Source organism: Orycteropus afer, unplaced genomic scaffold, assembly GCF_000298275.1.
Source record: "Orycteropus afer afer isolate SDZICR_OR568_19922 unplaced genomic scaffold, OryAfe1.0 scaffold00054, whole genome shotgun sequence".
Classification (NCBI taxonomy): Eukaryota; Metazoa; Chordata; class Mammalia; order Tubulidentata; family Orycteropodidae; genus Orycteropus; species Orycteropus afer.
This window is the reverse complement of record NW_006921641.1, coordinates 3,029,928-3,044,763: the sequence shown is the minus strand read 5'-3', so window position 1 is coordinate 3,044,763 and position 14,836 is coordinate 3,029,928. Positions and strand designations below refer to the sequence as shown.

General features: G+C 37.8%; 1 protein-coding gene across 1 annotated transcript in view; it reads left to right on the top strand.

Moving 5' to 3' along the window:
* Window positions 1-14,836, top strand: part of TTC27 (tetratricopeptide repeat domain 27) — a 393,959-nt gene that overhangs the window by 235,051 nt on the left and 144,072 nt on the right. The window contains exons 11-12 of the mRNA XM_007938793.2: window positions 175-270; window positions 4,017-4,139. Of these exons, the coding sequence (XP_007936984.1) occupies window positions 175-270; window positions 4,017-4,139 (219 nt within the window). The remainder of the gene's footprint in view (window positions 1-174; window positions 271-4,016; window positions 4,140-14,836) is intronic.

Genomic DNA, 14,836 nt, shown 5'->3' with positions numbered 1-14,836 from the left:
GGAAGGAAGATGGGGCAATCTACTTCCGTAGTGATACTGCCTCGGAAACCCAAGGAGGAGTCGCTATGAGTCGGGTCCGACTCCACAGCACGTAACAACAACAATTCTTAGAAGACTCTTTTAAATTAGGAAGTTATTACACATATTGATGCTGATTGTTGTATGTGTCCTTAGGCTCTTGCAGACCAATTTGAAGATAAGACTACATCTGTATTGGAACGTCTGAAGATTTTCTATTGCTGTCAAGTACCACCTCATTGGGCCATTCAGGTATTTGTATTGTTATTGTCATTCTATATGGAATGTGCTTAGCTCTCAAAAGAAAAGTGGATTAGAAAAGAATAAATTTTTATTTCCTTTTGAATTTTCAGTTGTTTCAATGAGAAGATAAAATTACCTGCCTGGGGGTTGTCAGTTACTTCAAATTGCTATTTTGATTAAGGTGATAATAGGCTTTTCAGAATTTTTTAAGTATTTAAAACTTAAAATAGAATTCTAGACAGACAGGGATCAGTGAATAGAGGTATACTCTAGACCAAGGATAGACTTAGCTAAGGCTAATCTTACACAGACACCAGTGATACAAAATACCTGCAGTCCTTACACAAACAATAGAAGACAGACACAGAGTAATCCCTCACAGATATCCCAACACTATGGGAGAGAGATCCAATAGAGCTACTACCTCAGGACCATAGTACTGGGGTACACCAGACTCAGTTGGCACAACAAAATACATAAAAGCGTTGCTCCACATCCTACATTGGTAAGTAGAGACTGGGGTCTTAAAAGCTTTCAAGCAGCCATCTAGGATAGAGCTAATGGTCTCCTAGCATTGGAAATGAAGAAGAGTGCACAAAAGAAAAACAAGGGCATTTAGAAGCAATCAACCCTAGGACACGATGGCCCTAGAGACCAGAAGAACCGGATGGTGCCCGGCTACCAATGCCGGCCACTCAGGAAAGGATCAAATCTGGAGATCCTGGATAGAGTGGGAGGGAAAACGTGGAACAAAATCCAAAAACTCAGTAATGACCAGAATTACTTTTCAGATGAAATCTGGTGAGACTCCCAATACTATGGCCCTGAAATACATTCGGGGCCTGGGATAAAACTCATTCCCAGGGGCGGGCTCTCAGCCCAATAGTTAGCGAGATGTACACACAGACCACTCAACCCAGGATGCTGAACCCACATAATCAATGGTAATATATTCCTTAAAGCAATAGACCATGGGACACCAGAGGACGAACATTCAAACTGAGGAAATGCAGGACAAACAGGAATGCATAATTATGAGGGGCACGGGGGAGTGTTGCAGGGTAGGGAGGGGAGGAGACTGGGTTAGGGCTGGACATGGCAAATGGGGAATGAAACTAAATGTACGCATGCCTTTGAATGTAAAACAAGCTCTTAAAATAAAAAAAGAAAAAATAGAATTCTAGAAATTAAATAATAGGAGAACCATAAAACTTTTATCTTCAAAAATTTTAGGACCTCTGGTGGCGTGGTGCCTAAGGCATTTGACTGCTAACCAGAAGGCTGGTGGTTCAAACCCACCAGCCACTCCGCAGAAGGAAGATTGGGCAATCCATTTCCATAAAGATTTACTGCCTCAAAAGCCCAAAGAGGGTCGCTATGAGTCAGAATTGACTTGATCGCAGTGAGTTTGTTTTTGGTTTTTAAGGACTTTCTGCTAACCAAATTATTTACAAAGAGTAAGAGCGTTTATTAGATATGATATACTTTGGAATATTCTTATCTACTCTGTTCTTTCTGAGGATATGAACTATCTCTTGTAATTCCCAAAGCCCCATGTTGGGGTAGAAATTCTATCTTCCTGCTGTATTGTAGGTGTGGTGTCCCTAATTTGTAAAATGTTCAGGCTGAACTTAGACATCTGGTCAAGTTTTAATTTTATAGAGAAGAAAATTGAGGCCTAGTGCTATTAACTCTACTTTTCCAAGGTTGATCACACAGCTGGTAATGAGCCTGGTCTCTGGTTTCCTCAGTTTTAGTTCAATTAACCTCCTTCCCTAAAAACGCTATTGAGTTGTGGTTATACCTTCTAATAAAAGCCAACTTTTAGTGCTTACTTAGTATGATCTTTGCATTTTACTCTGCATTTCACACACATTATCTTACTTTGTGAAGTATTCCCATTTTACAGATGAGGAAGCTAAGGCACAAAGAGGTTAAGTAGTTATAGTACTTTCAGCACCCCTCATGGCGTAGAATCAAATGATGCCAGCCAGATGTTTCTGGATGATTTAGTAACTGTTGTCATTTTAATCAGCTTCCTGTCTGCTCATCCTTGTGGACCGTGCACATAGGTGGTGGTGTTAGGCGCTATCAAATTTTTTGTGACTCATAGAGACCTCATATGATAGAGTAGAACTACTCCATAGGGTTTCCTATTCTGTAATCTTTACAAGAGCAAGTCAGCATTTTGAACCTACCAACTGCTGTACAGGAGAAAAGATAGGACAATCTGCTTCTGTGAAGATTTACAGCCTTAGAAACCCTATGAGCAGTTCTACTCTGTCCTTAAGGTAGGTCACTATGAGTTGAAATAGACTAGACGACTGTGGGTTTATAACATCCCCAGTGGAGTAGCTTTCTCATCAGCAAGATGTTAACAACTGGAATTTGTTGGCACGTTTTTGACCCTGATCTGTGAAATTTAAGTCCTTTGTACTATGTGGTTTGTGATGTATAAACATCTCAGACACTGAGCTATTATTATAACACAACATATGTTTGCTAAGGGTGTAGCTTTTAATCTGTGTTTTAACAGAAGTGTTATGAAACTTAAATACTGTTCACACAGAATTTAGGCTAATTGCTTGTTTTATCTATCTGTGAAGATGTGGTTTTTTTGGATCCTTAGGCAGTTCAATAAAGATCCTTTTTAATTAAGCCAATAAATCACTTTTCTTTTTGGTTATTACATAAAGAGTAATGATATCTACATGTATTATTTCAGTGATCAAGAGAAAACAGCCTACTGTATCATAGTAAAACCAGAATTAATCGTTACTGTTAATTAGCCATATCATATTGGATGCCACCACCTTTCTTCATCTGTTAAACAAAAAGTTTGAACTACTTACTGCATGAGCACTCAGATCTATTCCAACTTCCACAGACTGTGTTCAGTTTTTGGAAATGTCTACATACTCTGAAATAGTCCAATTCTGCAATATTTCATGGAATACAGAATTATTATACCACTCTTCTCCCCTTGTTTGCTTTAGTGACTTGTTAGCTTGTAATTTTCATGTATCTTTCCTTTTGGCCATCTCAAATCTTCCATATTCAGTAGTTTCTTAACTCTTGAATATGTAATTAACTTCAAATGAGTAGTAAAATTGTAACTAAGAGAAAACAACACATCTCTCATTAATATGAAACTATGCCTTACTCAAAACCCTCTACCTGCTTTTTAACCTTTCTAATATATTTTTTTATTCCTGCATGATGGACCCTTGATAAACCAGAATGTATTTCTTTTTGAATATATTTATTTAAACTTTACTGGTACCTTTTTATCTGCCAAAGACTGGGGAATTAGATAGGTAAATTTTGTAATAATGTGCTGAAAATAAAGCTAAGTAGCCCCGAGTGAGAAGGAGCCAGAGATACCCTCATGAATAAAGTACACGGTTACTTGTATATGTGCTTCATGTCATCTATATAGACTGCTCAGAGTCCTTTTTTTTTGTCGATTTATTAGTTTTCGTCTTTACAAATCACAGATTGTCATATATAAAGTGTCTAGATAGAAAAGAAATAATGATTTTGTTTGTTAAACTCTTGAGTTCTTAGGAAAAAAACAGTTGATATATTGAGTAATTTGAACTGTTTCTATGTTCTTTTATTTTCTGACTCCCAATAGAGGTTGAATTATAGAAATTATGTATTTATACAATGAATAGACTCTTAAAAAGGCAGATTGAGTATATTTGTAAGTATATTTGTAAAAAATGTTAATTATTTTAACTTAATTTGTCTAGCGCCAACTTGGAAGGTTACTGTTTGAGTTGGGATGTACCAGTTCAGCCCTTCAGATATATGAGAAGCTGGAAATGTGGGAAGATGTTGTCATTTGTTTTGAAAAAGTTGGGCAGCATGGTAAGGTATGTAATAGTAAAATTTCTATGTTCTAGTGAGAGCCTTCCCTTACGGGTCATTGTCTAACTTTCTTGCTTTTAAAGCCCATTTTTTAACCCCCTCACCCCCCACAAACACCCGAACCAGTTGCTGTCAAGTGAAATCCAACTCCTGGTGACCGCATGTGTGCAAAGTAGTGCTGTGTTCCAGGCTGTGACCTTTCAGAAGAGATCGCTAGGCCTTTTTCTGGGTAGACTATTTTGGGACTCCTTGGGTGGTGCAGATGGTTAACACACTTGGCTGCTAACCAGAAGGTTAGGTGTTCAAGTCCACTGTGAGGTGCCTCAGAAGAAAGACTTGTTATCTACCTCTGAAAATTCAGCCATTGAAAACATGGAGACAATTCTATCAGAATCAACTTACTGTCAACTGTTACTAAGAGAGAAAACAGTTGCCATTAAGTCACTTGTATTACATACATAGTGTTACACATAAAATACTAAGAAAAAATATTTTATGTGTAAGACTATGTATGTAATATATAAAAGAGAAAAACAAATAGAGATTGATATGTGCGTGTTTATGTTAGATATTTGATATTTAAGATAGGATGACACAGTAGCTAAAAGATAAAAACAATACAAATGTCCATCAATGGATGGATAGATAATTTGTGGTATATCCATAAAATGAAAGATAACTCAGCCATAAAGAGAAATGAAGTCCTGATACATGCTTCAACATGGTTGAACCCTGAACCTCCAAAACACTATGCTAAGTGAAAGAAAAAAAACGGCACATATTGCATGGTTCCATTTATATGAAATATCTAAAAGAGGTAAACCCACAGAAATAGAAAGCAGATTAGTGGTTCCAAGAGGCTTAGGACATTTGGCTGCTAAACAAAAGGTTGGCAGTTCGAACCCATCAGTAGTCTGCGTCCATAAAGAATTACTACCTCAGAAACCCTATGGGGCAGTTCTACTCTGTCCTCTAGGGTTGCTGTGAGTCAGAATCGACTCGGTGGCACTGGGTTTGGTTTTTAGGTTTAGAGGTTTGGAGGGAGGGAAGAATAAAGAGTAGCTGCTTAATGAGTATGAGATTTCCTTTTGGAATGATGAAAACGGTTTGGAACTAGATGGAGGTCAGAGTTGTACAACATTGTGAATGTATTAAATGCCACTGAATTGTGTGCTTTAATATAGCTAATTTTATGCTATGCGAATTTTACTTCCCTTAAAAAAAAAGAACAAATAATGAAAGCCTTGAAGACAATGTTGTTTTGATCTGCCCTCCTATAGGACAGCTACAAAGTGAAATATTAGGAATTATTTCATGTTTCATTGGGTTGCCTTATGATCAGAGGCTGTGGGCCTGAAGGGTGGTACCTACAAGGTACCTAACAGGGCCTGTGTAGGATAATCCAAAGGATGTGACGGTCCCCTGGGAGTAGAAGACTTGTCAAATGTGTAATGCATATTAATTTTACCCTCAAATTGGGTCAAGAGGAAAATGTTGCAGTATTTATATCTGTTATTAATCTATTGTTTTTCCCCTTATAAATAAACAGAATTTTAAAAAGAATAAAGGGCTCTGTGTTATAAATAGCCATTAAAACTGACACATTGAAATTGTATATTAATTTGGGTCTAAAATCTTAAATGGCTAAATTTCTATCATAAATACAGTATATCTCCCTGAAAAAGAGTAGTAGTGGTTCAAGTACACATATATCTAGTTCTTAAATACCTTTCTAATCATGTCTAATTTAGACAAATGGTAGGAATTTACATTCTTTTTATTAATTGGTTAATGGCAATGAAGGTATTTAAATGGTGCACTGCCTACAGCATTTGACTGCTAACCAGAAAGTTGGCAGTTCGAATCCATCAGCCACTCCATGGAAGGAAGAAGGGGCAATCTACTTCTGTAAAGATTTACCTCCTTGGAAAAGCAGTGGAGGTCACTGTGAGTCAGAATGGACTCAATGGCTGTGAGTTTTTGGGTTTTGAAGGAGACAAGGATGTGGGAGTAAAATTTTATTGTACATGATTATAGAATTAAAATACTTTATTCTTGGGAGTTGTTGCTGTTAGGTGCTGTCAAGTCATCTCCAACTCATAGTGACCCTATGCACAGCAGAACGAAACACCGCCTGGTCTTGAGCCAGCTCCATGATTCTTGCTTTACTTGAGCCCATCGCCACTGTCACTGTGTCAGTCCATCTTGTTGAGGGCCTTCCCCTCTTTCGTTGACCCTCCACCTTACCAAGCATGACATCCTTCTCCAGGGAATGGTCCCTTCTGACAACATGACCAAAGTATATGAGATGAAGTCTGGCCATTTTTGCCTCCAAGGAGCATTCTGGCTGTACTTCCTCCAGGATAGACCCGTTAGTTCTTTTAGCAGTCCATGGTACTTTCAGCATCCTTCGCCAATACCACATCTCAAAAGCATCAACTCTTCTTTGGTCTTCTTTATTAATTGTCTGGCTCTCACATGCATATGAGGCGATTGAAAATACCATAGCTTGTGTCAGGCGCACCTTAGTCCTTAAGGAGATATCTTTACTCTTGAGCACTTGAAAGAGGTCATGTGCAGCCGATTTGCCCAGTGTTATACGTTGTTTGATGTCCTGCCTGCTGCTTCCATTGGCGTCGATTATAGAACCAAGCAATGTGAAATCTTTGACAATTCCAATTTTTTCTCTATTTATCATCATGCTGTTTATAGGTCCCATTGTAAGGATTTTTGTTTTCTTTATACTGAGATGTAATCCACACTGCAGATTATATTCGTCAGTCTTCATCAGTAAGTACTTCAAGTTGTCCTCCCTTTCAGCAAGCAAAGTTGTATATCATCAGCATATCGCCGGTTGTTAATGATTCTTCCTCAAATCCTGATGTCACGTTCTTCTTCATATAGTCCAGCCTCTTGGATTATTTGCTCAGCATACAGATTGAATAAGTATTGTAAAAGGATACAGTAGGGTATGCATAGGGTCACTATGAGTTGGAGATGACTTGACAGCATCTAACAGCAACAACTCCCAGTAATAAAATATTTTAATTCTATAATCATGTACAATAAAATTTTACTCCCACTTCCTTGTCTCCTTCAAAAACCAAAAACTCATTGTCATTGAGCTGATTCTGACTCACAGTGACCTCCACTGGTTTTGCAAGGAGGTAAATCTTTACAGAAGTAGATTACCACTTCTTCCTTCCATGGAGTGGCTGATGGATTCGAACTGCCAGCTTTCTGGTTAGCAGTCAAATGCTGTAGGCAGTGCACCCTGACACAGTCTCTTCTTGATTTTAAACCATGCAGTGTTTCCTTTTTCTGTTTGAACGACAGCTTCCTGGTCTATGTTCAGGTTCCTTATGAGTACAATTTACTGTTCTGGAATTCCCATTCTTCTCAATGTTATCCACAATTTGTTATGACCCACACAATCAAATGCTTTTGCATAGTCAATAAAACACAAGTAAACATCTTTCTGGTATTCTTTGCTTTGAGCCACGATCCATCTGACATCAGCAGAGATATCCTTCATTCCATGTCCTCTTCTGAATCCAGCTTGTATTTCTGGAAGTTTTCTGTCAGTATACTGCTGCAACTGTTTTCGAATTATCTTCTGTAAAATTTTACTTGCACATGATATAAGTGATATTGTTCAATAATTTCCACATTCTGTGGGATGACCTTTCTTTGGAATGGGTACAAATACGGATCTCTTCCAGTCAGTTGGCCAGGCAGCTGTCTTCCAAATCTCTTGACTTAACTGAGTGAATGCCTCCAGCGAGGCATCTGTTTGTCAAAACATCTCACTGGATATTCCATCAATTCCTGGAGTCTTGTTCTTCACCGATTCTTTCAGTCCAGCTTCAACTTCAATACCATTGGTTCTTGAACATCTGCCATCTCCTGGAGTGGATGACGTTTGACCAGTTCCTTTCAGTACAGTGACTCTATGTATTCCTTCCATTTTCTTTTGATGCTTCCTGCATCATTCAATATTTTGCCCATGTTGTTGTTTCAAAATTGCAACTCGAAGCTTAATTATTTTCCTCATTTCTTTCAGCTTGAGAAATGCTGAGCATGTTCTTCTTTTTTGGTTTTCTAACTCTAGGTCTTTGCACATTTCTTCATAATAATTGGCTTTGTCTTCTTGAGCTGCTCTTTGAAATCTTCTGTTCAGCTCTTTTATCTTGTCATTTCTTCCATTTGCTTTAGCTACTTTCCATTCAAGGGCAAGTTTTGGAGTCTCTTCTGACATCTATTTTGGTCTTTTCTTTCTTTCTCATCTTTTTAATGATCTCTTGCTTTCTTTATGGATGATGCTCTTGATGTCATCCCATAGTTCTGGTTTTCAGTCACTGGTGTTCAGTCCATCAAATCTGTTCTTTAGATGGTCTCTAATTTCAGGAGGAATATAATCAAGGTCCTATTTTGGCTCTCGTGGACTTGTTTTAATTGTATTCAACTTCAAGTAGAACTTGCATATGAGCAGTTGATGGTTTGTTCCACACTCAGCTCCTGGCCTTGTTTTGGCTGAAGATATTGAGCTTTTCCATCTCCTCTTGGCACAGATATAGTCAATCTGATTCCTGTGTACTCCTTCTGGCAAAATCCACATGTATAGCCCCCGTTTGTGTTGTTGAGAAAAGGTATTTGCAGTGAATAAATCATTGGTCTTGCAGAATTCTATCATGTGATCTCCAGCATTATTTCTGTCAACAAGGGCAAATTTTCCAACAACCAGTAATTCTTCTTTGTTTCCAACTTTTGCATTCCAATCACCAGTGATAAGCAACACATCTTGATTGCATGTTCGGTCAATTTCAGACTGCAGAGGTTGATAAAAAAAATACCCATTTCCTCATCTTTGACTTTGGTCGTTGTTGCGTAAATTTGAATAATATCAGTATTAACCGGTCTTCCTTGTAAATGTATGGATATTATCCTATCACTGACAGCATTGTACTTCAGGACAGATCTTGAAACATCCTTTGTGATAATGAATGCCACGCCATTCCTCTTCAAATTGTCATTTCCGGCATAGTAGATTATATGGTTGTCTAATTCAACATGGCCAAAACTGGTCCATTTCAGCTCACTAATGCCTAGGATATCAATCTTTATGCGTTTCATTTCATTTTTGACAACTTCCAATTTTCCTAGATTCATACTTCAAACATTCCATGTTCCAATTATTAATGGATGTTTGCAGCTGTTTTTCCTCAATTTGAGTCTTGCCACGTCAGCACACAGAGATCCTGAAAGACTTCCTTTGTCCATATCATTAAGATTGCTTCTACTCTGATGAGGCACCTCTCTCTTAGTTCTATATTGAGTGCCTTCCAACCCAAGAGGCTCGTCTTCCTGCACTGTGTCAGATAGTGTTTCCTAGCTATTCATAAAATTGCCCATTAATGTATCAGACAGTGTTTCTCTGCTATACATAAGGTTTTCCCTGGCCAAGTTTTGAGAAGTGAATGGCGTCCTCCTTCTTGCTAGTCTGTCTTAGTCTGTAAGCTGAGTTGAAACCTGTGCACCAGGTGCAACTCTGCTGGCATCTGAAACACTAGTGGCACAGCCTCCAACCTCACAGCAATGTACAAGCCTCACAGGATGACAAACTGACAGATAAATTTGTCTCCCTTAGTTGTTGGAAACCTCTGCACCCTCCCCCTACCTAATTCCTACCTGAAATCCGCCACTCTGTGGTCCCCGGCTGCTCCTTCCTTTCCCTGGCTCTAGGGGGTTGGGGCCTGCCTTACCTCCTGCCCCCTTTTACCTGGATAGCCTGCTGCTCCTGAGGTCCCCAGGGCCGCTCCTGCTTCCTCCCTTTCCTGGCTCTAAGGGGCTTGGGGCCTAGCCTGGGAGAGAACTCCATAATTATCCATTCCAGATCCCTCCTTTTCAGATCAGTAGGAAAATCCCTTATGATTTGCCAAAGATCTTAATGCTAGTATACTGATTATTTGCTTAGAGGCAGCATGGCCTGGTGATTAAAAGCATGGCCTTTGGACCTAGCCTTCCTGCATTCAGTGCTAAACTTGCTTCATACTAGCTTGGTGATCTTGGGCAAGTGAATTAATGTCTCTGTGCCTCTATTTACTCCTACCTTATAGATTTTTTTCAGGTAGTATAAGTAAAGTACATAGAATGGTGCTTATCACTTAGCAGCTACATGAATGTTTGCTGTTATTACTAAGACAGAGTTTCTCACATTTTAACATCTCTGAAATCAGAAGGTATCAAACAATTAATGGTGTTTTCCATTTGCTGTCAGTCAGGTGGCAGTCTTACCAGGTTGTCATTGCCTGTGCAAGTGCAAACTTAGAGTTATATTTTAGTGTCATCTTTTCGACTGAGTATTTACACGGTGTCAGTACTACATATGTTGGGTTTAAATGTTATTTGTAATGTCTTCAAAAAGATTTCGGTTTGAAACAAAACATTACTGAGTAAACAGTAAAGGATAGACTAAAGCAGAGGGATGTAAATTTCTATTAGGTAAGTAAACATTTGGCATTGGAGAAATGATCACAATTCCATTTATTTTTGTTTAAAAGCAAAGCCATGCTTTGTGGAAGCCAGGAAAGAAAGATACCCTAAAGTTGATAAAGTGGTGTTTTGTACTGAAATTAAAACTCACTGTCATTGAGGCAATCCCAACACATAGCAAACCCTGTAAGATAGAGTAGAACTGACCTATAGGGTTTCCAAGGCTGCAAATATTTATAGGAGCCAGATGGTCACATATTTCTCATTTTAGACTGAAATGAGAAAAAGAATTGCCATTAAAAACATCAAGCAGTGTATTGAAGACAGGAACAATTGCCGTATTTTTCTGAATAGATTTTTAAAAAACAAAGCTAAGACAGGCTGGTGGAATTCATTCAAGACATGTCACAGTTTAATTAAAAGCATTTTTTTTTTTCAGTTAAAAGTTCATCTCATAATTGATGACGTTTCAAATTCTATGAAATATGGTATCATTTTTCTTCTAAGAAGTCCTTAAGATCTGAGACCTAACTTTTTTTTGTTTTTTTAATGCCTCTTGCCTGGCCCTAAAGTAGTACACAGATGTTTGTTTAACAAAGAACTGAATGGATAGGTGAAGATCTTGACTCCGAATCTGATCTAGTTTCCATCACATCTTTCCTTTTCACTGTGTAAGTCTTTTACAGTGGCAAATAAATAAATAAAAGCTGTATATAAAATATGCCTGTTTGGTGCAGCAGTTGAGTGCTCAACTACTAACTGAAAGGTTGGCAGGTTCAAAGCCACCCAGTAACTCTCTGGGAGAAAGACCTGGTGATCAGCTTCCAAAAGATTAATGGCCAAGAAAACCCTACAGGATCTTTCTGTTCTGTCATATGGGATTGCTCTGAGTTGGAACTGCCTCGGCGGGACCCAACAAGAACAGTTTTTTCGTATTTTGAAATACTTAAGGTTATTGTTGAATCATAATTACCCACTGCATGTTCTGACATATTAAAGATTTATATTTTTGGAAAGTCGAGATTTTCTCTAATTGCAGAAGAAAAATAAATGAATATGCCTCCTTAAGAGAAACACTTTGACTATATCCCTCATATGTGCCCATGACTTAGTAAAAATTATCTTGTAATATCCATGTTTCTACTTATTCTAGAAAATGTGTATATTTTAAGTTTTAGGACCATACAATTGCTAATTTTGCTTTAGATCTTTTTGTGAGTTACAGCCAGACATCCAAAAAAATCTTTTTATTTGGCACATAAAAGACGTACATACCTTACTTGTTTCTCTTATGCTATACTTGTAGATCAGTTTAACCATGGGTGTAAAAACTTGGAAGCGACTGTTTTATTTCTTGAACAGCTGAGATTTTTTTTAGTATTTGGTCAAGTGCCAGCAGTTGTCACTACATTTTGATTTAAGTAGAAGTTTGTGAAATTTTAATCCTTGCATTTAATGCTTAATGGCATAATTTATTTTTAAAAGGTGAATTTGGAGAAATGCCCAATTCTCATTATTGTGTTTTGGTGTTCATGTTTGCATTCCACTGTTGCAGGGTCTCAGACTTTGTAATTTAAAAACTACCTGCAGAAATTCTTATTTAATGACCCTTGGCAAAATAGCTAAGATTATTTTTACCTAATGGTGGCATCAGAAAGGAGTTCTGGTGGTACAGTGGTTAGAGCATTTGGCTGCTAACCAAAAGGTCAGCAGTTTGGACCCACTAGCTGCTCCACAGGAGAGAAATGAGCCAGTCTGCTTCCGTAAAGCTTTACAGCCTTGGAAGCCCTTTGGGGCAGTTTTCTTCTGTCCTGTAGGGTTGCTATGAGTTAGAATTCACTTGATGGCAATAGGTTTGGGGATTTGATGGGGGTCAGAACTGGGTCTCATCTGTTAGTATTTAATTTTTAAAATTATGTAGCCTACTTATATCTTCTCCCAAGCCTCAAAATTCTTTGAGCATATTTGCTCTCTAAATAAAAGACAAAGGTTGAGCTGGCATACGCTGCCTAAGGAAGATGGGAGTGAGGAGTGAGGAATCTTGTTTTCATCAGAAACAAGGCTTACCTAAGATTATGTAGCCTTATCTTTTATTATGCTACATTTGCAGATCAGTGTAACTATGGGGAAAAAAAAAGTTTTCCTTTAAGTTACAAGTAAATGTTTTCTTTCTAAAACGGATGAAATTCTTTTAGCAATTAGTGTAAGTTTTTTGTTTCTTGTTTTTTCTTTTCCTTCTAAGATAGTTTTTTTTGTATGATTTAAATGATTTCCCACAAGTCCTTTTCCTAGAGTACAGAATGATCTTCCTAAAAGACAAATCTGATTGTATCCTTCCCACCCTTCAGTAACTTTCCTTTGTCTTTTGGACAAAGTCCATGCCCTGTGGAAAGAGTAGTTTACATATCACTTCCTAATCTGGCTTCTTCCTACAACACCAATGAAATTTTCCTCCTACCCTTTTCTCTCTACTCTGGTCCTCTTTCTCCTTCTCATCTAGGCTGCACCCAAAGTTCCAGCAGAACTAAACTACTTGTAATTTCTAGAATGTGTAGGATTTTCTCATCTCAGAAATTTTGTGCATGCTGTTGTCTGTCTAGATTACTTCCTACTCTTTCTTTGGATCTGTCCTCAGTGTTTGCTTCCTAGAGACTTCCCTGATACCTCCCTCCGAAATTTGGTTCTCTCTGATACTGCCCAACACTACTCCAGTGCCTTATGGCTTATCTTACCTACTAAACTGTAAACTGTTTGAGAACCAGACTTGTGTCTGTCTTGTTTATAGCCATCTCCTCAGCATCTTAGCATAGGCCTGGCACATGTAAGTACAAACAGTCCCCAACTTAAGACGGGGCCGTTTCAATGACTACATCATAATAAGTCTGTTCAAATATAAGTCTAATACCTCCTTTTAAAAAAATATTTTCATTATTATTGCCCTTTTATTGTCAATATTTTTATAAATGTGGTCTTTATTTGTCTCTGGAGGTTGTCAATGGGATGATACCTTCAATAAAATATGCACTGTAACATTGTATATAGTATATATTACTAATGATAAGATGTACACAAAAACCTCTGAAAACTCAGATGATGTTAGTGAGGTTCATGGTAACTCAAATGCATTGTAAATCGAGAACTACTTGTACTCAAAAATATTTGGTGAATTAATGGCTAGTAGATGTTCACTGAGTGTTATTACATTGAAGCAAATCTCGCAAGTCATTCCTTATGGACTTTATTGGGAGGAGGAGGGGAATAACTATCACTTGTCCTACATTTCTCTCTCTCACAAGAAATTATGAAATCTCCATATTTTAGTCTTTTAACTTTAAGAACAGAAATAATAAACTTCAAGGTACTGTGAAAATGTTAATATTATATAATGAAGTATTTTTAGTTACTCTCATGTACCACATTATATAATTATTTTGTGATTGTCATATAGCATTCATAATAACCATGGAAAATAAGAATTCTTGTTGCCACTTTAGTGATTAGCATTGGCAATTGTCAGATTTTTGGAATCTGAGTTCATACCTTTCCTTTCCCCTAAAATCCCCACTCTTTTCCCACACCTAACTCCCATTATAGTTATTGTTAATGTTTTAAAATTAGATACTAGATTTGTAAGTTAAAACCTGTGGTATTTACTTGAATGAGAAAAGTAGGCAAAATAATTGAAAATACTGTATAACTTGGTAATGCAAATAGGACATGATCAGCTTATTGGATGAAAACTAGGCCTGCTTTTAATTATTTTGTTTTATCTTGGGCCTGGAGTATTTATGTTGGCAAGTATGCTTTGGAAAACCAAGCTAGCAAAGCATGATGCTATCATACACATAAATGTAAAAAGCAATTAGTGGACAATGGGCTCAGTGAGAGAGTGGATGGGACTAGGCACCATCACACAGAACTCCAGTTGGGAGGGACCAACTGGGGTGGGGTGAAGTGTTTTACACTTTTCACCTCTCAGTTGCTGCTCATACAATAAGAATTTAGACTAGGAGTAAACTGCCTTTTTTTGCTAGAAAGATTGTCCCTGGCAGCCATAAGAATAGATTAAGCTTTGGTGCTGTCTTCCTCTGCCTGATCATCCCCCTTCACTATGTGAAGGATGGTAGAGCACCTCTCCAGTGGTCAGTCTCTCTGTCTTTGAGTACCAGCCACTTCAGTACTGAAAATCAGCAGCCATTTTTATTCCCTG